At 44.3% G+C, this 26152-nt stretch overlaps 1 protein-coding gene across 1 annotated transcript in view; it reads left to right on the top strand.

Moving 5' to 3' along the window:
- The first annotated feature begins 5295 nt into the window (after positions 1-5295).
- TSC22D2 (TSC22 domain family member 2) overlaps positions 5296-26152 on the top strand; it is a 42313-nt gene continuing 21456 nt past the window's right edge. The window contains exon 1 of the mRNA XM_032806221.2: positions 5296-8205. Within this exon, the coding sequence (XP_032662112.1) occupies positions 6245-8205 (1961 nt within the window). The 5' untranslated portion in view covers positions 5296-6244. The remainder of the gene's footprint in view (positions 8206-26152) is intronic.

Genomic DNA, 26152 nt, shown 5'->3' with positions numbered 1-26152 from the left:
CTGAACTTTTAACATTTTCAGAAAAGTTCAGCTAAATATTTTGTTTTCTGTGGTTTCCTTTGTACTTCTTGATTTAATCTGGAAGCAAGAGCACCGAAATAGCACAAATGCTCTAGCTGTTAGAATTATGACACCTATGCACAGATTTCACAATGCATGACAGAAAGGCACCATGACCAGGGCACACTGCAGGGTCAAAGTGAAGGAGTTGCAGAATGCCTACCACAAGGCACAGGAGGCAAACCACCACTCCGGTGCTGCACCCTAGAGCTGCCCGTTTTACAAAGAGCTGGACTCGATACTTGGTGGCAACCCACCTCCACTGCGAAGACCATTGTGGATACTTCAGTGGCTCGCATGCTAGTCGAAAGTGGACTAAGCCAGGAGGAGGAAATCTTGGACGATGATGTGGAGCGGGAAGGCAACCCAGGGGCAGAGGATGACTTGGAGGTCAGAGATGCATGCAGCCAGGAGCTCTTTTCTACCTCGGAGGAGGTTTGCCAGTCACAACTTGTCAGATCTCACAAACAGGAGAGGAGGCACTGGTAAGTGGCTTTGATTCTGGGAATTGCTGAAGTGAGTTGCTGGGGGCAGGAGGGTTGTAGATTTGTCTTGCACCACATGCCTAGTCTGAGCGGCGGAACAGGCTGTTGATTGACTCCCTCTCTAGGAAACTCTTGTGGAAACACTGGGCAATCCACTGCTGCAGGTTCTTCAGTAGAGCTGCTTTGTTTCTTGCCCCATTAATGGTAACTTTCCCACACCACTGTGCTGTCATGCTGGAGGGACAATCATTGCTGCACACCAATAAGCTGCACAGGGGCCAGGACGGAAGACGCAGGCTTGGAGAAGACCCTCCCTTGATTCCCTGCTCACCCTCAGCAGCGAGATAGCTTCCATAATGATCACATCCTGCGGAAAGTGTGGGGACAGGAATGATTATCAGGCCCACCCTACAGTGCTGGCTCTCTCCAAAAAGCACATGCCCAATGTACAACAGAGTCCAGTAAGAGTGATTTACCCTGCCCCTGTGGCTACTCACCATTTTGGGGATCTTGCAGCTCATGTGTGCTTGCCTGGGGTCAGCCAGTTAGTGTCAGGTGTGCGAGTACTGGCTGTGTTTTAAATCACTGAATCAGTGTTCACTGTGTTGCAAACAATCCTGCTTCTGCAAAATGTTGCATTTAAACTTCGCAGAGATGACCCTGGGAGCCCAGCCTCCCTCTTTGTTATCAGTACCTAAATGGCTGTGCAGAATTAGAAAGCGGCCAAGAACTAAAGAGGACTTTTTGCGTGATGTTATGATGCACTCCGCCGCCGAGAAACAGAAATTGAAGCAGTGGCGGGACAGCAAGAAGAGGGAGCGAAAGGAGAATGAGGTACGCCAGAATGAATCCACAGAGTGGCTCTTAAAGGTTATGGAGCGCCAAACAGATACAGCCCAAGCGATACTAGCTCTTCAAACCGAGCAGCTCCAAGCCCGTCCTTTCCTGCAGCCGCGGTCGCAAAACTCTTTCCCATGCACCCCAACACACTCTTATCAACCTCCTGGCTCCAGTCTATATCCGTGGCATTCCACATCCCCTCTCACAGTCCAGCACTGCAGACTCCCACTACATTCAACACCCATCCCTCTGCAGTTTGGCCCTGCTGAAATACCACACCTGCTGCATTGTACTCCAAAGGAGAAGGTTGGATATGATCCCTGGACATACACAAATCTTTAGCCATCCTGGGACCCCTCCTCCTCCTGGGACCTTCCCTTCCCCATACCCCCTCACAGCTGACGTGTTGTTGTTTTTTTTTACTCTCTCCTTTGGCTGTTGTCTTTTAATAAAAGAATTGTGTTTGAAAGCAATCTTTATTCTATTAATTGAAAGCAAAAAGAGCACTGCAAAGCAACATACAATTATGTTAAACCCACATATTGCATCATCTGCACCAATCACCTCCTAGCATTACAAGCACTGCACTCCAGAGCATATCTACAAATATTAGTGGCTTTCAGCTTCAAATTGCTGCCTCAAGGCATCCCTGATCCTTATGGCCCCACATTGTCCCCCGCTGATAGCCCTGGTCTCTGACTGTTCAAACTCAGCCTCCAGGCGCTGAGTCTCTGTGGTCCAGCCCTGAGTGAAGCTTTCACCCTTCCCTTCACAAATATTATGGAGTGTATATCATGTCGCTATAAGCATAGGAATATTGTCATCGTTCCGGTCCAGCTTCCCATACAGACAGCACCAGCAGGCTTTTAAACAGCCAAAAACACACTCAACAGTCATTCTGCACTTGCTCAGCCTATTGCTGAAGCGCTCCTTGCTGCTGTCAAGTTGCCCCATGTATGGCTTCAGAAGTCACGGCATTAAGGGGTAAGCAGGGTCTCCCAGGATCACAATGAGCATTTCAACTTCCCCTATGATAATCTTCTAGTCCAGAAAGAAAGTCCCTGCTTGCAGCTTCCTGAATGGTCCAGTGTTCCAAAAGATGCGTGTGTCATACACCTTTCCAGTCCAGCCTGCGTAAATGTCTGTGAAACGCCCACGGTGATCCACAAGCGCCTGGAGAATCATTGAGAAATATTCCTTGCAATTAATGTACTCAGTGGCTAGGTGATCTGGTGCCAGAACTGGAATATGCATGCCATCTATCACCCCTCTGCAGTTAGGGAAGCCCATTTCTGCAGAGCCATCTACAATGTTGTGCACGTTGCCCCAAGTCATGGTCTTTCGGAGCAGGATACGATTAATAGCCCTGCACACTTCCGTCAACACAAGACCAACGGTAGACTTTCCCACTCCGAACTGCTTAGCAACCCATCGGTAGCAGCATGGAGTAGTCAGCTTCCACAATGCAATTGCCACATGCGTCTCCACATGCAGGTCAGTTCTCATTCTCATGTCCTTGCACCACAGAGCTGAGGCAAGGTCATCACACAGTCCCATGAATGTAGCTTTCCTCATCAGAAAGCTCCGCAGCCAGGGCTTGTTTCCCAAGCACAAAAGTGGCATTCCACTGTGGTCAGCACTTCCATGAATGCCACAAGCAATCTCGTGTCATAGCTACTATGCGTGGTGAGATCAATGTCAGACTCCTCTTGCCTTTGTAGTTTAAGGAATAATGCCACTGCCACTCGTGACTTGTTGGTCAGAGTGAGCAGCATACTGGTCAACAGGTCGGGATCCATTCCTGCAGCCCAAAGAATCTGGGGGCACAGTACACAAACTGTGGCGCCAAATGCGGACAGAAGCACAGGGATTTCTGGGATTCGAAACAATGCATCATGGGTCATTGGAACAAGACCCAGGATGCCCTGCAACCCTCTATGGCTTCCCACAAGTCTTAGCAGCAGAAGAGAAAGAGGTGCTCTATGGGATAGCTGTCCAGAGTGCACCGCTCCGAATACCGCTGCAAGTGCCACAAGTGTGAACACGCTATTGTGCAGGCAGCTGACAGTGTGAACACACAACAGCGGTTTCCCTTCAGCACTCTCTGAGCGGTGCTGTAACTGCCGGCGTTGTAACTCTGCCAGTGTGGACATGCCCTCATTCTGAGCACCACTTAGTGTCTCAGATTTCTAGCATTCAACTGCAGCCGAGCTGCTAGTCAGTATGAAGCACTGCATGTTGTGACTTGTAGTTTCTTCAGGCTGCATTTCTGTATTAAGGATCCAGCCCCAGAAATTTACTTAAAGAATTAATCTCATGAAAGACTCTCCAACTGTCAAAACTTATACACAATTTTGAAACCATAAAAACAGAGTTCAGAGTTGAGCCCTTACATCCATATTTAGGCACCCAAACATAAGTGACCTAATTTGTAAAAGGGCTGAGAACATGGAGCTTCCACGGACTTCTACAGAATTTGTGGGTACTCTGAAGTCAACACTTCAGAAAATAATTCTGCTTACCTTCAGGTGCCTAAATATGGTGCTTGTGAAGGGGGGTATATCCCTGTATCGATCATGAAAGAGTAGATGGTGGGGTGCACATCTGCTTATTGAACTGGGGGTTGCTTTGGGGCCACACATCCCAATATTCAACACAAGGACCTGCTAGGAATAGTGGATGTCTCCTTAGATTGTACACTGGGCCCTGTGGGAGGCAGACCCTAACCCTCAACTTTACATAGGGTAATGGGGGGACAGAGTCCCACACTGAACAGGAGGTCTTGCAGAATAGTGGTATCCCCGTACTGAAGATGGGGCCCTGCGGAGAAAGGGAGGATACCCCCATACTAAATGCGGGCTCCTAGCACCATAATCAAATGGGGGAGAGGGGCTGTGGGCAGGAGGAGAGGGGGGTGTCTCCGCCATGCCCCGTGGTGGGAAGTGGCTATCTCCGTACTCAACCCAATCTACCGCGGGGGGGCGGCGGGCGCGCATCGCCGTACCGCTCCAGAGGCCCGGTATGGGGAGAGGGAAGGTGGTGGCGTAACTCCGTACAGCTCCCTGCCGAGGCCCGGGCGGGCGGGCAGGAGAAAGGGAGGTGTGTCGCCGAACTACACCCGGGACCTCGTGGGGGAAGGGGGCGTATCCCCGTACTTCTGCCCAGGTCCCGGAGGGGGAGGGGGAGTATCCGCTGTACCGCTCCCGAGGCCCGTGCGAGGAAGGGCCGTACCTCCGTACTGAACACTGGGCCCCGCGGGGGGAGGGGGCGTAGCCCCGTACTGAACACCGAGACCCGGGGGGGGACGTAGCCCCGTACTGAACACTGGGTCCCCTGGGGGGGGAAGGGGCGCAGCCCCGTACTGAACGCTGGGGCCCGTGGGGGGGAGGGGGCGTAGCCCCGTACTGAACACTGCGACCCGGGGAGGAGGGGGCGCAGCCCCGTACTGAACACTGAGCCCCGTGGGGGGGAGGGGGCGTAGCCCCGTACTGAACGGCCCCGGGGGGGGGGGAAGGGGTGCAGACCCGTACTGAACACTGGGCCCCCGTGGAGGGAGGGGACGTAGCCCCGTACTGAACACTGGGCCCCGGGGGGAGGGAGCGTGGCCCCGTACTGAACACTGGGCCCCCGGGGGGAGACAAATCCCGTGTACTGAACCTGGGCCCATTTGGGGACGGGGAAGGGACATCACCCCCCCAGAACACACAGCCCTGAACGTGCAAGCAGGCGCTCACCCCTTTCACCTCAGGGCGATACCACACCCGGGCGGGCGGGGGACGCCAGCCGATGGAACATTCCAAACGGTTAATGCGACGCTCTGAGGAGGAGCTTTCACCCCTACGTGGTGTGGTAGCCCAGCCCAGGCTCCACCCAGCGCTCTGCCTGGGAACGAATGTCCGTCAGTGCGTGGGCAGGGGGCGGGTTTAACGTGTCTATGTCAGCACGGTGCTGGACTGGGAGAGGGGAGTGAGTGTCGTCGCTCTTCCCACAATGCATTGCGTACAATTTGAGCCCCATCTTGAGAGAGGGGAGTGAGCAGTTTGAATTTGAGCTCCCTAGGTGCCTGAGTGCGGAGCGCACCGAGCGGGGGCTGGGCCCAACGTTGCTCGATACCCCGCCCCGCCTGCGGGCCGGGGGTTGCTCCCTTGCAGCTCCCGTCGCTTTGCGGAGCTTCGGAGGGGGTGTCTCGGCTGTCGCCTCTGGGACTATCGGGGGTCGCTGCGAGCGGGCTCATTCCCACCAAGATGCGCCTGGTGCTGATCTCCAGGTAGAGACTACAAGAGACGGGGTGGGCGGGAGAGCCAGGGGGCTTGGCCTCAGCCGGCCGCTACTGCCGTGGTTCCTCTTCGCTCGGGGACTGACTGGCTCTTACACGAGCGGCCTGCTCGCCCGCCCAGGAGCCCCGGGGCTGCCGGACGCCGCCCCCCCCCGGCCGCGCTGCGAGGAGCAGGAAGCCTGCTGAAGAGCTTCACCTGGTACTACCGCTGCGGCCGCACTGCGAGGCCCAGGAGGCCGCGTCGCTTCAAGAGGGAAAGAGAAGGCCCGGAGCCCGTAACCACAATCCTCTGCCCAGCGAGAGGGAAGAGGCTTGCTGAGCGGCCCGGAGCTCTGCTGAAGGTGGAGAAAGAGGAGGAGCCCAGCCGACCACCAGCCCAGTGTGGTGCCCGATGAGCTTAGGGCTCCGTGGCTGATCCAGACGCTTGAGGAGGAAGCCAGAGGATGTATAATAGCGTCCGGGTCTCGCCTAATTGATCGTGACAACCTTCGCCTGTCCCTCGGACGGGCTCGGACTCTACCTTCTCCCCGGGGTGCAGACAGCTTCACCCTTGCTGGCAGAACTCCCTCCCCAAGGAGGCACCATGTCCAAGATGCCGGCCAAGAAGAAGAGCTGCTTCCAGATCACCAGCGTGACCACGGCCCAAGTGGCCAGCAGCATCACCGAGGACACTGAGAGCCTGGACGACCCAGACGAGTCCCGCACCGAGGATGTCTCCTCCGAGATCTTCGATGTGTCACGGGCCACAGACTACGGCCCGGAGGATGTCTGCGAAAGGAGTTCCTCTGAGGAGACTCTCAACAACGTGGGTGACGCCGATACTCCCGGTGCTGTCTCCCCTAACCTTCTCCTGGATGGGCAGCTGGCGGCTGCGGCAGCGGGGGCGGCTGCTGCGCCTCCGCCGGCTGCAGCTAACGGGGGGGCCATGCCCAAAAGCGCCAATGTGCCCCAAGTAACTGCTGCCCAGATCCCCTCCGCGGCGGCAGGAGGCAGCAGTGCGCAGGCTTCCGCTCCCGGGACCATGTCTCAGTCGACTGCGGGCGCATGCAGTTCACGCTTCAGGGTGATCAAGCTGGATCACGGTACGGGGGAGCCCTATAGGCGGGGACGATGGACGTGTATGGAATTTTACGACCGGGACCCGGACAGTAGTGGCGTCCTGGCCAGGACTGGGGATTGCATTAGACATAGCAGCACCTTTGAGCAGGCTGCTCAGGAAAGAGACAGTGGCTTGGGTGCCACGGGGGGCTCCATGGTAATGTCGGTGGTGCCAGCATCGGCACAGGGCCCAGAGTCCCTAGCTGACAGCTCCCTTACTGCTGTGTCACAGCTGCTCCAGACGGAGAAAATGAACCAGCCCTCTTTACAGCAACCTAATTTTGTCATTGGGCAGCAGCAGCAGCTGCAGCAGCCCATAGGCGGGGCCATTCCTCAAAGTACTGCTCAGCCAATGTATTCTGGGGCTACAGTAACAAGTCAGCAGACTGTGGTGCTGCCGCAGCAAACTCAGTCACAGGTAAATATACAGAGTGTACAGGGGGCACCTAATGGGAAGGGTATGCCACCTCCAAATGTAACAGTAGCCCAACCGAGCATGCCCATGTCACAGCAGCAGGTACAGCAAGCAAATGTACCAGTGACTCAACCTCAGCAATTTGCTTATCCTCAGCCCCAAATTCCACCAGTGCATCTACTGCCAACACAAGCTTCTGGCCAGACAGAATACATGCAACACATGACAGTTACACAGAGTCAAGGAACTATTCAACAACCTACTACAAGCTCTGTTCCAAGTACTGGAGCTTCCAGCCTTTCTGTGGGTCAAGTGGCTGGCCAGAATCCTTCACCTGTTGGAGCACCAATGATGGGAGTTTCACCACAGCCTAGTGAAGCAGTGGGACAGGGATCAGGATTGATGCAGAGTGGCCAGACTCCACCAAGTCAGTCTGTCATACCGCAACTGGGAGGTGTGGCGCAGCAAAGCGTTGGACATACAGGGGTTGTGCAACAGAAATCCATTACTCAGCATCAAATGGGTGGAAGTAGTCAAGTGTCTGGAATGCCTAGTGCTCCTCATGCTATAATCTCTGGAGTTCAGAATGTGCCTGCAGTTGTGCCCGGTACAAGTGTGCCTAGTGTGTCTACCACTTCTGTTACTATGCCAAATGTCCCTGTTACTTTAGTTCAGTCACAGATGACCAGCCATACATCTGTCAGTAGGAGTGCCAGTGTTGTCCAACAACAAGTTGGACTTTCTCTAATGCAAGGCACAACTAATGTAGTTACAAGTCTGCCACAATCCAACCTTGGACAGTTTCAGAGTCAGACTCAAACTTTAGTAGGCCAGATTGATGATACTAGAAGAAAATCAGAACCCCTACCTCAGCCACCACTTTCTCTCGTTGCTGAAAGTAAGCCTCTTGTGAAGCCTCCCATTCCAGACACTCTAACAAATCCTCTTCACTTACCTGCAACTACTCCTATGAACAGTCTTGCCAGCTCTGTATTTGGCATATCTATTCCTGTTGATGGTGATGAAGACAGGTATGAACCATTTTATTATAACTTTAAAAATTCATGTAACTACTTGCTCTCCTATGTGTAGTTAGCAGGTAACAAGTACATACTATATGAGAAAATAGTCTTTCCTTCCGCCCATCTCTTTCTGAATGAATTTCAAAGCTGTCAACTGCTAATAGGTTGCTATACTGTAGTAGATTAAAAAAAAAAAGTGCTCTAGAGACTGACTAATGTGTGTTGTCTTGGTTAATTTGAAGAGAACTAGCATTAGCCAGATCCCTTGATTGCAGAGATCATAAAAATCAAGTTCAACAGCAGTATAAATTAGGAAAATACTTGTATGTATTAGCATAATTTAAGCTTTTTTAATTTATTTTATATAGTGGTCCAGTGAGTTTAACAAAAGTGACTCTCCCTCTACTTTTAGCATAGCCATTCTTAGGGAATCTCTGATCCTCTCAATACACATATAATTTAATTATTAATAGAGAATTATTTTGTTAGGCAATATTGACTGGAACAGTCAGATTTTATCAGCTTTTTAGTAAAGGGTACAGTGAGCACATACTATCAATTGATTTGTATGAGTTGCAAAGTGTTTTGGTTTTTTTCCTTTATTTCCTCTGAAGTAGATGGACTTTTAAGATTCCTTAAAGTATACATATTTTTTTAAAAAAACCTATATATTCTATAGGTTTTGCTGGATGAGTAAAGTTCTGTGTCCTAAGTTAATCAAATATGCCTGAATTTTGAAGGAGGCTGTCAGGGAAAGGGGTATCTTAAGGGTTGAAAGTGATCTTGGTGAGGCAACCTTGTTGTAAAGGGAGCTAAATACATTGTTACAGTTCAGATTATTAACAAGAAGACAGAAATGTGTGGTGAAATGTGCCTATCATTCTTTAGGGAACCAGAATAACCTTTTCAAAATGAAAAATATTCTTGTTACATGACATGTCTTTGAATAGTTCACACATCTAGAAAGAAATATCACATTTTGAAATGTAAAAATTTGGCTTGTGCATAGTAGTAGTAAAAACTTTTGCTCTCGTGTGGGCGAAGGTAGAGCGTAATTTCAGTAGCTCTCTTAAAGGTGTAACTTTAAAACCCAGAAAAGCTTAATGCAAAACACTGATTTCCAGTTTCTTTTTTTAAAAGGAGAGGAGATTCAGTGAAATATTCTGGTATAAAATAGTTATTGTGCACATGATGCAGATTCAATCTGATATACTATGTAAATCACGGTATAATGGGATTGGGGGTTTGGTGACAAGTAAACAAATTCTTATAGTCATTATCAAAACTATAAATGCTGATTGTTTATAAGCACTAAAATGTATTAGATCTTTGGAAGTCTGTTACCTTAAAAGATTAACTTTATTATAGGCCACTGCAGTGACTATCATAAAGCTCAAAATAGTTTCCAGACTTCCAAAAGACATCACATTTGTTGTGGATATTCCCTTAGCACTCTTGCTATAGTGGAACCGTAGAGGATGCCTTTTCTGCTTCATCAGCCTCCTTGCCCTCAGGTCCTAACTTCTTTGGGAATGTCAGTAGGAATGCTTGACTGTCTTCATTGCAATAGTACCATCTTGTTATCAGTACCTTTTTCAAAAGGTTTTGTTTTTAAGGGAGAAATGCGTTATGTTCAGAAAGCAGCAGAGAATCCTGTAGCACCTTATAGACTAACAGACGTTTGGAGCGTGAGCTTTCGTGGTGAATACCCACTTCAATCAGATGCAGGTAGTGGAAATTTCCAGGGTATATATATATGCTAGCAAGCAAGCTAGAGATAACCAGGTTAGTTCATCAGGGAGGATGGGGCCCTGTTCTCGCAGTAGAGGTGTGAAAACCAAGGAGGAGAAAACTGGTTCTGTAATTGGCAAGCCATTCAGTCTTTGTTTAGTCCAGAGCTGATGGAGTCAAATTTGCAAATGAACTGAAGCTCAGCGTTCTCTTTGAGTCTGGTCTGAAGTTTTTTTGCTGCAGGATGGCCACCTTAAGGTCTGCTATAAGTGTGGCCAGGGAGGTGAAGGCTCTCCTACAGGTTTTTTGTATATTGCCATCCTGATATCTGATTTGTGTCCATTTATCCTTTTCCGTAGTGACTGTCCAGTTTGGCCGATGTACATAGCAGAGGGGCATTGCTGGCATATGATGGCATATATTACATTGATGGCGTGCAGGTGAATGAAACCAGTGATGTATGGCTGATCTGGTTAGGTCCTGTGATGGTGTCGCTGGTGTAGATATGTGGGCAGAGTTGGCATCGAGGTTTGTTGCATGGATTGGTTCCTGAGGTAGAGTTACTTATGGTACGGTGTGCAGTTGCTGGTGAGAATACGTTTCAGGTTGGCGGGTTGTCTTGTGGGCAAGGATTGGCTGTAACAAGACCTGTGAAAGTTTGGGATCATTGTCCAGGATGGGTTGTAGATCCCTGATGATGCGTTGGAGGGGTTTTAGCTGGGGGCTGTATGTGATGGCCAGTGGAGTCCTGTTGGTTTCTTTCTTGAGTTTGTTTCTTAATTATTCCCATCTAGAAGTAAATCTGCAAATAAGAACTAGAAGGTGACAGTTATATTCTTAACATACTCTTTTCCTGTGTTAGTTTCTATGCTGAGTACCCCAATTTGTATGTTTCTCTTAAGGTACCTATACTTCTCAGTCATGTGTTTCTGCTTAGTGTGACATGAAAGTATATTCAGTGTCTATGACATTGCACTAACCAAGGAAACCTATAGAACATGAGGCTAGCTTTTAGTGAGGGTAAAGTACTAGATGTACTTCATTGCGTGGGTGTTTAAAGCTCTAAGCCTTTTTGAACCTTATAAACAAAGACTCCATTCTGTCAAGCTATTATACGCAGGTGGAAATTTCAGTGGGGCTCTGTACAGGATTCAGTCCATATGGGACAGTTTGCGTGATTGAGGCCTAAGAAATTAAATAACTTGGAGAATCTTGTACAGTTCACTGCAGAAAGCACCTAAAGATACACAGTGAACTTAGATCACATTTCTTTGTGTGCAAATAACATAACTGAAAATGATTTGTTTGCTCTTTATTTCACAGCACTCTTTGTACAGATAATGTTACTGTTTCTCCTGTGCATATGCTTTCCTTATTTGTGTGGGTCTTTCATGCAGCAGCACAGAAAAGATTTTTTTTTTAAACTAGGAAAATATTAATGGGAGGAGGGAAGGAAGAGGTTGCTGAGGGAGTAAGGAGTGGAAGTCACATATATAATACCTGGAATTACTTCCATTTTTGTAATTGAGAAGATTTTGAAGTTGACAGGGTGCCTAACTGAATACAGTTCACTCTTGTCCCAAGTAGGCCAGTTCCATGCTTCAGTGGGCTTCCATGAATGTACATTCCCAAGCATTGTGTATGTTGGGGGAATATTAACAGGAGAAGACTGAATTCAGGGAACCTAAAAGAGGTAAACTATATCTTGAATGCCTTTATCCTTGCCATTGAAGCATTCCTTGTGACTTTTAACCCTATTTGCAGGTCACCTAGAACAGTCTGCAATCTAGACACAAATGGACCCCCCTTTTTTCCTAGCAGCCTTTCTGTAACAACTCAGATTTTTTTAAATGTAAAGTTTAAATCTTGGAGGGCCAAAATCTGCCTTCAGTTCGCAATGTATAGTACAGTGGAGACTGCATAGCAGAGAGAATTAGGCTTGGGGTGATACATAGTCTAACACTGGTGTCAGTCATTCAGTGGAGGGGGCCAAATTTCCATTTAAATCATGGTACATGGGCTAGACTATAAATTGAGGATAGCCTGCTTCCCTCACACTACAAAAAAAAAGTCCAGGGGAAAATATGAATGGCTCTTGTATATAAACCAATGCTTAGCTATTTGTTCAGTACCTTATTGTTGCATTCATTTCACTTGGTAGGAAAACTATGTTCACTTTCAGGACCACTACTATTTTTCTTCATTCCTGTTTCTTTCCAGTTTTACTGTTTTCCTCCATGTTCTTGGTTCAGTTTTTTCCTTTTCAACAACTTAAATTCCAACCTCCTGTGGGCTCATTTGCACCCATGTTACTGCTAAAACAATAAGCAGGGAAATAGTTTGACCTTGAAATGTCATCACTGGGCTTAGAGTTGACTGTATGATTGAAATTAAAAGATTTTAGAGTTTACACCATGAATCATTGTTTTAGGCTGCCTGCAGACTCAGGAAGCTAACACTGTTAGTTTACATTTGGCACATATTTTGAAGGATATTTCTTTGCAACCGTAAGGGCTAGAAGGGTCTAAAAATGAACATTTAATTTTCATATCTTCTTATGGTTTATGTAAATATATCAAATGGTTGGATGTTTGATACCTCTGATTAAATTACAGCACTTATAGTTTGACAAAAGAATGAACTCGTTACATAGGTAACTTTTTTTTAAAAAGAATCTCAAATGTTGGTCTTTCAATGGTTCATACGTAGCTCTGCATATACAAGGTTTCTATTTTGTAAGCTGTTACATATTTAAATATAGTAACTGTTTTTAAAGTTAAAATGGGAAGGCTAGGATTCATACAGACTTCAATTTGCATAAGATGTATGCAGAGTTAGGTAGCATCTGTGCAGTCAGTATGAAACTTTTGTCTTAAGGTGTATTGTGTATTCATCAGTAACCAGATCTAAAATGTTTCTTGTAAGGTGGCAAGCAAACTCTGGTTTGGATCTGATTTTTGGTAACCCTTATTTAAGTTGTTCTCTTCTTTACAAGATTTTGAATAAAACTATTGTATCTAGTCCTACTGTTGACCCAGTGAATAATGAGGAAATGGTTAGTCAGTAAATCTCAAATGACAGGAGCAAGGGATAGAGAAATGTTGGTATGCAACAAAGATTTAAAAAAAAACTTAATGTACTGATTATAGCAGATGCTTTTACAAAGAGGGGAAAATGCTTTAGACTGCAGATACTTCTTATAACTTGCATAACAAACAGTTTTGGTTCCCTTCTCCAAATTAAGTCAGTGGACTGAATAAAATGCAACAATATTTGAGAATCAAGGATATAGTACATTTAGTCACTAGCATAGATCTGTGTTGAAATTACTACATATTTTGGGGAAACGAAGAAAAATGGTAAGTGTCAAACTAAGAAAATTCTATCTGGTCTTTCCTGCTTAATTTTTAAAAACAATACAAATTAAAGTTCTTGGTGAAATGGAGTTGCAGATCTTAATAAAATCTAATTAAATTGGAGTATTTCACTAACTTCTGAAATATACGGTCTTGTTTTTGTAGAGGTGGATACTCAAATAGTGAAACTAATCTGTTGGGTCCAAACATACATGCTAGCTTAGGACTGTGTTTTGGCACTTGAAAAGATATGTTGCCACTCTTAAAAGAATACATTACTGAGAGAGCTTGTTCAAACCACCTACAAGTTTGGCAGACTTCTGGGGCAAAATATTACCAGGCATGTTGGAAAAGAAGCAGAGTACAGATCATTTTCCAGAGATAGCTGACCAATGTGAACTGCACAGGCTATATTCCAGGAACTCTAATGAATGGCTGCAATTGTGAACTGTCAGCTACAGCAGCTAAACTGTTGAAAACCTGATTGTAAGGACCTCTTCATGGAGTATATCTCTCTATTTAGTTAAATGCCTTATTTGTATAGCATGCCAATTGTTGCCAATAAAGTATTATAATGAGTAAAACTGAGCTCTTGAAGCCTCATTCATAATTAAAGAACAAAACCTTGCATAGGCATTAACATAACTTTAAGAGTCTCTTTATGTATTACTCAGGGTGCATATTTTTCTTTTGTAATAGAGCATATAAAAGATTATGCAAATAGATACGAATGACAGTGCTTGAATTGTGCTGTTGTTGAATACTGTCCCTCTTTTCACTTTGTTCTTAAGTCTACTAGGACTTCTCTAACTCCTCTACAGCTGCAGAGCTTAATGTTTTCAGTCTCAAATCAGAAGATCTCACCTAAGTAGAGCTGAAGGAATATCTGTAGGTGTACGCAAAAACCAAATATGGGCAAATCCTGTTTCAAGCCATGAGTGTCTTCAAGTAGATCGGTGTTCCTTCTTCTGTCTCCATGATGAAAACATATTTTGAAAAGCACAGTTAAAATAGAACTAAAACTTGATGAACAAAAATCAGCCATACCAAATGGCATACAGATGCTAACACAGCTTTATTTTAAATTGTCTGAGGTCAGCAGCAATGAATAAATTGATTTTTTTTAAATAAAATAAGATTGTACAACCAATTAAAAGTAACTTTCATTAACATTTCCTTCAAAGATGAGATGCAGTCATAATTTACAAATTTTTAAAAAGAAATTGTGGACCTGAATACTTTCTAAAATTGACTAATGTTAAGTCTCAGTTTTCAAGGGCGTAGTGTTTGAAGTGTCCTGAGAACTCTTTAAAATTAATGTATACTTTTTGTAATGAGTCTCTTTGCTCCCTTGTTTTATGAGGGTCTCTTGAGCAATGGGGAAAGTGAGCAAAGATGCTGTCAAATTAATAAACAATTAAATCCTATTTTAAACTTTCGCAGAAATGTTTTAGCTATAACAGACAGAAAAATTATAAGTTTTTGTTGAAGATGCTCTTCTTATTTCTTTCTGGCTTTCCCTTCTAGATTCTTCTGATCAAATATGGTAGGTTTATCAAGCCTCTTTCATCCCAATAGGTTCTACACTACTCCATAGATAGCTACATTAGCTATTTCTTTCCTTATTCTCTCATGTGGCAACTGTTCCACATAATCTGTTTGCAGAAGTAATGCTAAAGTGTTTTTAGAAGAGGAAGTGAAGATATATAAATAAAAAAAATGACTGACTGAAGAATGTAGGCAGGCAGAATCCAACTACTAGAATTGGAATTTAGCCCAGACACTGAGAGTTTCATTTTTATGAAAAGTACTGTAGAATCTTTTGTGACCACAGGTGCCATTGTACTGAAGAGAAACAATTTGATGTTCCCTACTAAATGTGTTGAGTTTTTTCAATCTTTCATTATGTTCTGAATATATGTAAACTTTCAGTTGGTGATTCAGATAGCAGTTTCCAATCTTGGCATTCACAGAACTGAATAACTAGTTTTTGCTATTTGTCAGCATATCAGAATTGTCTGTACTTATAGCTAATGCTTGCTGACGTATACAATAAGCAATTTTATCGATCTCTTCCAAATAAATAGAAAACATTTGCATGCACACACAAATTGCAGTAGACATCATGCAAGTGTGTTAAAGTGTGAACAGTTTGTAGTCGTGTTGGATAAATCATGATGACAGACTACTGCAGTTGGCACTCTAGCTGACAGTTATGAGGTGAGGTAACTTCTTTCAGTTATTAAGAGTGAACTATTCTTATCCCCAGAGATGGTTCTCCCAAGTTTAGCGTGATAACTGTTGGGATGCAATGTAAGCCTGCATTTTCACTCCCTGTTCTATAAAAGTTCTTTGGTGTAACAAGAGCACTTCCACTTCTATCAAATCTGTATGCTTTATGAGCTCAGAAATAGGATAGCTTATTGAAGGAATGGTACGCTTTGCTGTGTATGTCAACTATGCCAACCTAACAGTAGGCCAATAAGCCTGGCCGTTTGTCTTTCAGACAGCAACAGAAAGACGAGCAATGTTGAGAACAGCCACCAATCTAATTGTTGTTGTTTGTCAAGGGAATTCCATATTTTCCCCTAATAGATGTTGGGAAGGAATTCACCACTCAAGTCTCTGAAGTTACTGTAAACTAATTGCATCCATTCTGTCCTTGCTCCTTGGTGTGAGAACATTTTCATATTGCAAGTATAACTGAGGGGGAAATAAGAGAAATGTTAAACTGATCAATGATAGAGGATTGTACCTCTTAGTTAGCTGCCACCATATACAATATCGGAGAGAAGCTCACATGCTTCACAGTAATGGCTGTGCATTGAAGCACAGATGCAGTCCAGCAGAACACACAAGTCCTGTCTCTCCAGCCTCAGGAAGAAGTGAGGGGAGAGGGGTGGAATGCAGAAACAGTAGCCCATGATCTGATCTTTATCTGCATAAGGTACTGTGTTTTAAGCTCTGGTTGCCTCTTAGAGATGTGGACAACTTGACAGTAGGTGGAGCACAGTGCTGCTCTTGTTACACTAGCTGTGCTAATATAAGTTGAAATTTGATTTTCTCCGAATAGTCTCTAATGTTAACCCTGTGAATGCCTCTGCAGGTAAACTCATTTTGCTATAACTCTTGCAAAAAATATGCAAAGCTTACATTTTTATTCAGTGCAAAACATTTATTTGAATAAATATTCATAAATTGTTTTCACATAGCTTTGTACAAAAGCAGTTTGTACAGTATTCATCAACTACTGCATAGTTGTTGCATGCTTCTGCACAAGCAAGATAGTAAACAAAATGGAAGCTCCAGAAGTCCTGATTTTGTTGTTCTTCCCACTTTTAATGTTAACTGAGGACTAAATTAGTAGAGCAAAAAGAGGAATAACACATTAAATCTGAGTATTTTCCTGTTGCCTTAATATGAACTTCAGCAGAAAACTAACAGCTCAACTTCTTTCAGTGAGAATTGTCCAGTAAATTTCCCTCACTCCTGTAATTGAAAAAGGATTCCCTTTCAATAGATTAGTTATTTAAATTGCTTTCCATAACTTGCACAATGCACTTATAAATACCTTTTTAATGCCAGCTCTTCATACCTTGTGTTGATATAAGGTTTTGAGTGCGTCAGCCATAATGGCAGAGTATCTTTTTAGTATAGGTCAGTGGGTTTGAAGTCCTAAATCCCATATTACTGGAGCAAAAATTAAATATTCTAAGAATTGTAGTAACCAATTTTCAAGTTGCTTATTTTTTTGTACCTCCTGTTACTGATGTAACCTTGGGCTATACTTACTGCCCTCTGTTTACAAAGGAGTGGTCTTTTTCATATATTAACATGAGACGACATTGAACCACTAGATGTAGATATTTACAGCAAAATGATGTTTAAACTCTTACCCTTTCAGATTGGCAAACGGAGGTAGCTAGCCAACTGTTGGCTTAAGTAAACCATTTCAAAATGCCTGTCCCTTGTGTTTGATTCTTGGTTGGTTTTTGTTTTCCTTCGGATATAAAATCAAGTACTTTGCATTACTTACTATCTGCAATATGTTCGACAGGATTCTAAGGCCACGTCTAGACTGCCCGCCGTATCGGCGGGTTAAAATCGATCCCTGAGCGTGCTTATATCGATTCTGGAACTCCACCAACCCCAACAGAGTTCCGGAATCGACATGGCGAGCCGCGGACATCGATCCCGCGCGGTGAGGATGGGTGAGTAAATCGATTTTAGATATTCGACTTCAGCTACGTTCACGTAGCTGAAGTTGCGTATCTAAAATCGATTTTCCCCCGTAGTGTAGACCAGCCCTAAAAGGCAGAAGTAAGAACTTAGTTAAGGATGGTTACAAATGGCAGTTGACTGAAATTTCCTCACTTTGTGAAGTGACAAGACTTCTTGGTCAGGGTTTTCAGACACTTAATAGAATTCAACTAATAACAAATTTGCCTGATTTTAAAAATGTTCTTTCTACAGCCAGTTGATAGTCTGAGATCTACATCTATACATTGTAGCCATAGGAATAAAAGGATATGAATTTTAACTTTGCTCTTAGTAGACACTATTTCTATCCAGTGATGGTAGGAATTAGCAGAGCTATGTACTGGGACAGTTTATCTGGTCTTGTTGACTTTCTGCATCCATTCTATAACGAAAACAAAGCTTCAGGCTTAGATACAACTAAAACGCACATGCAAGCCAGAATATTTGTCCTACTCATCAGTATTGTGTGCAGAATTTTTGGGGAGTGGAGGTGAAAGCAAAAGGGGTAGTTGTCTCCTTTGGCATGAAATGTACATAAACAGGGTCGTTTCCCCTCCTGAAGGAGAACTTCTTAGATTCTGGTAAACACAGCTCTGCTGCCGTATTTGCCGCAAGTGATTTTTAACTTAATATGAGACAGATGGCCTTTCCAAGCTTATTCTTCCATAATTATATCCTTGAATGTCATCCTCCATCTGGAAAAGTATCTATGAAATATTAGACAAAGGCTGACATGATTATTTTTAATGGCGATTTAGCCTGTCTTGGTCTCAGAGGGTCCCTTCCCTATTTTCAGAAGCTTCTCCTTTACTCCCTCCCACATTTTCCCCCATTAGAAGTTGATAAATGTTCGGAGTTGAAATAAGTGATCAACCCCAAAATAGATAAGGGAAATGGAAGAGCTGATGCCAGCATCTCAGGGGGCCAGACTGGAAGGCAGCGAAGCTGGCTTTGACTGAACTTCCTTATGCTGCACACATGAGCCAGACTGGTTTTTGTTTTGATTTTAATCCCCTCTTAGTGGCTATGTGATTCCCTTCTCAGGATGGAAACTTGCTTCTTCTCCAGCACCTTGCTTTGAGATCCAGGAGAGAGATACAGGCTGCTAGTAGGGCTGTACAATTTCCATCAAAAACAGAATTAAATGCTACTAGGAGGTGATTGGAATTGTCTAGGTAGCTCTATTCTGATTGTGGGGTGCAAAGGGAAGCAACAGGGCCCTTGGGGAACAGAGCCAGCTTCCTACTGCATTAAACACCTAGAGCACCTAGCATCAGAGTTCATCCTGCCCCTTGCCTATTTCCTTCTCCCGTTCTCTGAATGAAGCCCGTTTTATCCAGTCAAGGTGCTTCCATTTCACCTCTTTCTTTGACAGTTGAGAGGAGCATGCAGGCAGCCACTACTGCTCCACTGCCCCTGCTAATGGGGGATACACTTTGTCCCTAGAAAAATTGGGGTCCTGGGAGGGGTTAGTTAACTTTTTTAAATATCAAACTTTATTGAATTATTTGGGGGGATGGCGGGTTATGGTTTGATTGGTATCAGAACTATCTGAGTTTTTGTCACTAAATAAGACTTATATAAATTTTTTCCAGTTGAAACATCTACAAAAACAGTACGATCCTCTTGTATGGAGAACTTTAAGAGCTCCATTCTGCTCCCAGTAAACTCCGTTGCAAAACTCCTGCTGATCATGGCCTAGTTTGACCAACGATCATACTAAAATGGAACACTGATTTAAGAATATGAAGTTTGCAAGACTCTGAACTCATGTTGGGTATTCCAAGGCAAGTACTCTGAGCAGGATAGGTTTAAGGCCTTGGTTTAATAGGATATGTAACTGTGTTTTGGAACTTTGTTAAATCTGCATTTGTTCCTTCAGTCCTGTTCAGCTTTATCCTCTAGCCCCTCCCATTTACCCTCTTTGCAGTCTGTTCTACTGTTTAATAAGTTTGGCACTTTCTAAAAAGAGAGGTTTCACATTGCAGTCAGTGAACGAAATAAATAATGAAATATTGACTTGGAAAAAGAGGAATGGAAAAAGAGCTCAGATATTAGTCTAGTAAACTTATTTCTGTCATTCCAAATTTCATTTTAATCTTAACTGACCCATGATCAAGTGTTTGTATAATGTAGTTTGGTGTAGGAACTAATCCAGGGGGTCCAGTGTGCCACCTGAACACCTTATGTAACGAGTGGTCTTCTCAGCCCATGGCTACTCACCTGAGTAATTGCAAGCTGTTCTTGCTCGTGATGTCAGCTTGTTTAAATAATTCATTCCTTTAAGAAGAGGGAGATGTTGGGTGAGGTAATATCTTTTATTGAACAATCTTCTGCTGGTGAGAGATGCTTTTGAGCTACACAGAGCTCTTCAGCTGACCTGGGCTCTGAGACTCAGGCCTTGGATACAGTGGCGCTTTACAGCGCTGCAACTTTCTCGCTCAGGGGTGTGAAAAAAACACCCTCCTGAGCGCTGCAAGATACAGCGCTGTAAAGCGCCAGTGTAAACAGTGCCGCAGCACTGGGAGCACGGCTTCCAGCGCTGCAAGCTAAACCCCATGATGATGTGGAGTACGTGCAGCGCTGGGAGACCTCTCTCCCAGCGCTGCCGCGGCAGTGCTTTGAAGTTTCAAGTGTAACCATACCCTCAGTGTTGCAGTTCTTATTGCAGTATAGATGTACCCACCCTAAGACACTCTTGTCTTCCAAACTTATTCCCTCCCTCATTTCAGCTTCAACAAGTCCCTCCTAAATCAGCTGCAGTTCTCTTAAATAAGATCAAGATGCATACCTCCCAGAGTAATGTGATCTGGGGGCTCAGTATTTCTGTTTGCAGTACATCAGGACCAAAAACCTCTGGGACTTTATATTTGCTCTTTTGTTTTTTGTTTTTACTTGGGCTGTGGTCTCTGGGTTGTACTTCACACTGGACACCATCCCAGTATTGCATTTGGCCTCTAATAGGGGAAAGGTGGATTTTTAAAAGGGGGACTTGGTATTCTCCAAGTAAAATGTCTTCCTCTTTTCCAGTACCGCACCCCTTAATCTCTCTCCTTCCCCCCCCTTTTTATATTGCATGGCTCAACAGTCTAATACACTTGGTGATAGTAGTTCAGACCTGTTCATTAAGCACACATTTTGTTACATCAGTTTGTGGGTTAGTTTTTCCTGTGGGGTAGCTCTTCCTGTCAAGTTAGTTCTCTTCTCTTGAACAGACCAAAACTAACCTACTTCAAATATAGCAGAAAAAGACTGGAAAGCGCTTTCCAGTATGTTTGCAATTTGTCTAAAATGCCTTTAAAAAGCCCTGTGTTCTTTTATAGGTTATCTATTTGAAAATAAATGAAGCTTGTGAAATACATGTGTTGTGGCTACAAACCATAAGTTTCATATTTAATAATAGCAGGTTTTGATATCTGCAAATATATGCATTCAGGATTGGAAGTAGGTGACTATTTAAAATCACTTCCTGAGGAAGAGGGTTTTTAGCACCTTTTTAATGCACTTGAAGCTCTTTTCTGTCTCCCCTATACAAACAAGACTATCTCAAAACTTAAGTTATAATAGCTCATGCTATACATGTTATGCATTGTTTGTATCTTTTGAAGCAGCTGTTTAAAACATTAAGCTACTATATCTTCCCAGTTTAGGGTGGTTTTGTCATAACACTTGTGTGTGTGATCCTTTTTAGGATGCATATGTTTGAATATGAGAACATGATACTTGTTGGATGAACAACTTTTCATATAGCATCTTTCAGGCAAAATTCCACAATCCTAGGGGTAATAAATGACACATGCTGGCCAGTAATGACCAGGAACTGTAGTATGTATGGGGCTTTTTTAAAAAAGTAAATACTCCACGTAAATCTTCTAGGTTGCTGTAGGAATCAAATGACAGTTTTACTTTGTGTGCACAAAAGTTGATTTTGCATACAATTGTGACTTGATATCTTCCCTGCTTAAGTTAAAGGTATTGAATAAATACTTAATCTGTTCTCATGTGGAATCCTGTAGAGACTTTTAGTATGGTAGGTTCAGGAGGAAAGGCTATATACTAGGGTAGATTAATTTTTTTACAATGTCTTCCGAATTACTTTAGAAGCGCTTTCGTGCCATATATGTTTAGGGAAAGGCTAAGTAAAATTGCCCATCTCCATGGCAGCTGCATTGTAGCATCAGTAGAACACGTTTTCAATGCAGTTGCCTGTAACAACTGGTTTACAGAAGGGATTATGTTTCAATGCTGTTCTGCAGCCTAATATTGACTTATTAGTGAACCTGTTTTTATAGGTTCCTAGTACCTAAAGAATCTAGACCAGGGGTCGGCAACCTTTCAGAAGTGGCGTGCCTAGTCTTCATTTATTCACTCTAATTTAAGGTTACACATTCCAGTAATACATTTTAATGTTTTTTAGAAGGTCTCTTTCTATAGTCCATAATATATAACTAAACTATCGTTGTATGTAAAGTAAATAAGGTTTTTAAAATGTTTAAGAAGCTTTATTTAAAATTAAATTAAAATGCAGAGGCCCCCAGACTGGTGGCCAGGACCCAGGCAGTGTGAGTGCCACTGAAAATCAGCTCGTGTGCCGCCTTCGGCATGTGTGCCGTAGGTTGCCTACCCTTGATCTAGACAAACAGATATAATTAAATTAATGAACTCCTTATGGAGGCTGTAGTTGTACCACAATCAGGGAGTGCTTCTATTGAATAGCTTATTTCAAGAAATGCATGGAAATTAGCTATACCGACGCACAAACCTTTTATGCTGGGGATTAATAGCTGTCTGTGCGTGTGTGGTTTTAATAAAAAAAAAAATATTGATTAAATGGATAGACAAGTCTTTGGATAGAACCCTTAAAGAGAACCTACACTGATGTTCCACCAACCCCTGCTCCCATCAGGAAGATTAAGAGTACTGTTCCAAGAATTCTACACCTGTAGTACAAGTTTCTACTCTATGAAGTGATACCTCTCAGTTCTTTAAACCTGCAAATTTGATCAGCTGGCCTGTCTCCCCCATTGACAGGATTAACTCTGGTGCTGTTTTTGAGTCCAGTGCTGTTTCTGCCTCACCTCTCACTTGGTCATTGCAGCCTGATCCATGTTATGCTTTCCTTTTCACCTTTTGTTTCCCTCCCTCCTTGCATAAAAAAACAAGTTATGGCCCTCTGTCGTCTTTCCTTCCAGCCACCTTTTTTTCACAGGTGTGAACCTCTGCTCAACCTGAGCAGAGAGAGGTTCATTGATAAAAGGCGCCCTTCCCTGAAGATTCTAAGAGAAGCATGTTGCTGATACTTTTCAACTCTATGCAAAGCTATCATTGAATTGTGAGAAGGGAAGGTGGAGAGAACAGCTTCTAGGTATATTCCTCAGTGCTCCATGGTCTTGACCATAGCTATCAGGTGTTGACTAGAAGCAGCTTCCCTCTAGCGTAGGCTTTGTCTACACTTTGCAACTTACAGTGGCACAGTTGTGCCACTACAGAACAACCACTATAAGGTACACAGTGTAGTTACTTGCTTTGTGACCAATTAACGCTGTTCATACCAGTGCATATATGGGTTTTTTTCCCCCAGTAAAACTTGTTGGTGGGGGCGATGTTTGTGGTTTTTTTTTTTTAACACATCTCTAACTGACAAGTGCAGTGTAGACTTTCAGACACAGAGACCTTAGCCAGCGCCTTAGTAATTTTGCTGCTAAACTGCAACAAAACATGCTACTAAATCCTCTCTGCTTCTGGTTCCCCACTACCATAGGAGAAACTCCCTGACTTGGTTTTATGTTTGGCATGTGTTTTTAAAAACAAACAAACAAACAAAAAAAAAAAACCTCTGATTCAGTTAGGCTCCTCAGGAGCTGTAGAAATGTACTTGGATACTCTTCTTCTTTTCTCCAGTCACTGACACTTGGGTCTCTGACTATATATTCACTGATAGTGAATGGAGAAGCCAGGATGTCTTGTTTATTTAAAAACCTGTTTTATTGTCTAGATAGTTTGTCTTGTCCCTTCACTTTCTAGGTTAGCTTAATTGTTTGCCCCACCCCGGTTCCGGTGCCAAGTTTTCCCAGCCAACCTCATCTGACGTTGTGTACAATGCTCTTAATGTCTGGCCTGCTACAGTAGTCCCCTTCTTGCTTCTTGGTGGCTTTTGCAAAACCATGCAGCCCAAAATGTCTCCATATCTAAGGTGACATTTTTTAAAAGACACTTATGTCAACATTTTTAGGGTCTCAAAATATTGTGTACCTCTGATTGCTTTTTTCATCTGCTCTACTTAGCTTAGAAAAGTTCCATTTTTGGAAGAATGGAAGATATCTGAGAGGCTGAAGTGTGTCTGTCTCTACCCCCCCCCCCCCTTCCTGCTTGTGCCTCAGAAGAGGGACTAGCTGGCTGCCAGGAGCTATTGTGATGCTGGGCACTAAAACTTGAAAGCAGGGGTACTCTGTCCCCAGTGCTAGTGCCAAGGCAGCATGGAGGAGGAAATGGCATGACATGCTTAAATGTACAGGAGGACTAGGGCAGGGGGTGAGGGGATCGGAACAGGGCAACAGGGACAATCTCTGGAATAGGCAGTGGAGGGAGGATACGAAGCAACAGCTGGTAGGAATGTGCTAAGGAAGATGAAGTGGCAGGGTCTAACTGCTAGAGCAGGGGTCTCAAACATGCATGCGGGCCCCGAGGTCCTCACAGCCCTCCTCCCAATGTTTACCTAGAGCGGCTCCAGCACAACGCGCATGGGGGCAAGGCAGGCTGCCTGCCTGCCTGCCTGCCGGCTTTCCCCCCCTACGCTGCTCCGGGAAGCAGAAAGAACATGGGGGAGGAGAGGCACAGGGGTGATGTTTCAGGCACTGCCCCCAGAATCTCCCATTGGCCGGGAACAGGGAACCGTGGCCAATGGGAGCTGCTGGGGGTGATGCCTGAGGCAACAGCAAGACACACCTCTGTGTCCTTGCTCCCCCACATTCCAGCCACTTCCCAGAGCGAAGCAGCGCGGGGGCAGGGCAGGCAGGCAGGGAGCCTGCCTTGCCCCCGGTGTGTGTCGGACCAGAGCCCACCCCTCAAACCTCTCCTGCAGTCGAACCCCCTGCCCTGAGCCCCTTGCCACACCCTCCCAACCCGCTGCCCTGAACCGCCTGCTTCACCCCTCCTGCACCCCACACCAACTCCCTGCCCTGAGCCCCCTCTTGCACCCCCAACTCTGAAATCTACTGGCAAAGGATGTCTTATTCCCCTTTAGAGGTTGGTCTGCACAGAATAGCACCTTACTATTGCTGTTAACTGGCAGAGCTCTGTGCTGTGGGTCTTAAAGTTTTTGTAGGGGGGTGTCAGTCTGATTCCACATAGTGGAGCTTCTTGGTTTGTTTGTTTTTTTTTTTTTAAGCTTAGGAAATGGCATCCAAAACTCTACGTTAAAAGGGTATATTAAGGCTGCCAAATCAAGCACTCAGAGTTACGAAATGCCAGAATTAAGGGTTCCTGTACTCTTTCCTCTCATTTTGCATATGAATTATGATCTTCAGTTACATGACCACATACTATTTTTATTTTTTTTTCCACAGACCCCCTGCCTCATTCAGTGCACAGGACAGGCAGTACCCAGGGAATGAGTCAGGGTTGTGTCCTGAATGATGCTGTTCCCTGTTGATGCTGTTCCCTGTAAGACTCCTTCCTCGCTTGCTGCAGAAGATGGAAAGTGTGTAGTCAGTGAGGCAGGGGACAGCAGGAGGAGAGAGACTGTTTCTCATGGTCCGTTGAATGCCACTCTGGAACATTGGATTCTAGCTCTGCCTCTCCCACAGTGCTTCTATATGATGTTGGGCAAGTCACTTAAACCAGGCTTTTCCCAAGTAGCCACTAACTTTCTTTTTTCTTCATATTCTGGGTGTTCAGTTGAAAATCTTGGAGTCGAATTTGTAGTAGAGCTAAGCACTCAGAAATGCAGCTGAAGTCAATCGGACCTGTACAGTGACTGTATACGATTCAAAATACTCTGAAAAAATCATGCCCTTTACATCTTCAACTGAGCATTCAGAATGAATAGACATTCCCAACTTTGGCCTTAATATTTGTGCCTCTTCCCATCTGTTCAAAAACCCCACAACTTTGCCTGATAGAGGCTCTGTAAAGATAAATTTATTAACGTTAGTGAAGTACTTGGATACTATAGTGATGAGCATGAGAGAAGCCCATTAGAATGCTAATTATGTATTCAGTGTAGGTTTTTTAAATGGTGTGCTGTAAAATGAGGTTCGGAGTCACTGAGGATTAAAAAAATACATATTAGTTACCCATTCAGTGATCACCATCCATTCTGCGCACTGAGTCATGAGTCTTGTGAGGGGAAGGGAGAATATATGATTCTAATGGCTATCTTGTACATATTCACAAGAGGGCTAAATTAAGGTTGCACAGGCAACCTGAATTTTTGAATGCTTGTTATGTGATTTCAAAATTCTTAACATAGTTCTTTGGTATCTGACACTAATGTTAGGTTTATACACTGATAGACCCCTTGCTAACTGAGGCAATTTTTCCCTTTCTGACTGTTAGATGTGGAAGCTAATTCCTTCTGTCACGCAGAAGTCTGCAGTTAGAATGTGTGG

This window comes from Chelonoidis abingdonii, chromosome 8 (assembly GCF_003597395.2).
Source record: "Chelonoidis abingdonii isolate Lonesome George chromosome 8, CheloAbing_2.0, whole genome shotgun sequence".
In the NCBI taxonomy this organism is placed as follows: domain Eukaryota; kingdom Metazoa; phylum Chordata; order Testudines; family Testudinidae; genus Chelonoidis; species Chelonoidis abingdonii.
Note: the sequence above shows the minus strand (reverse complement) of the source record. Positions and strands in the feature narration are given on the sequence as shown.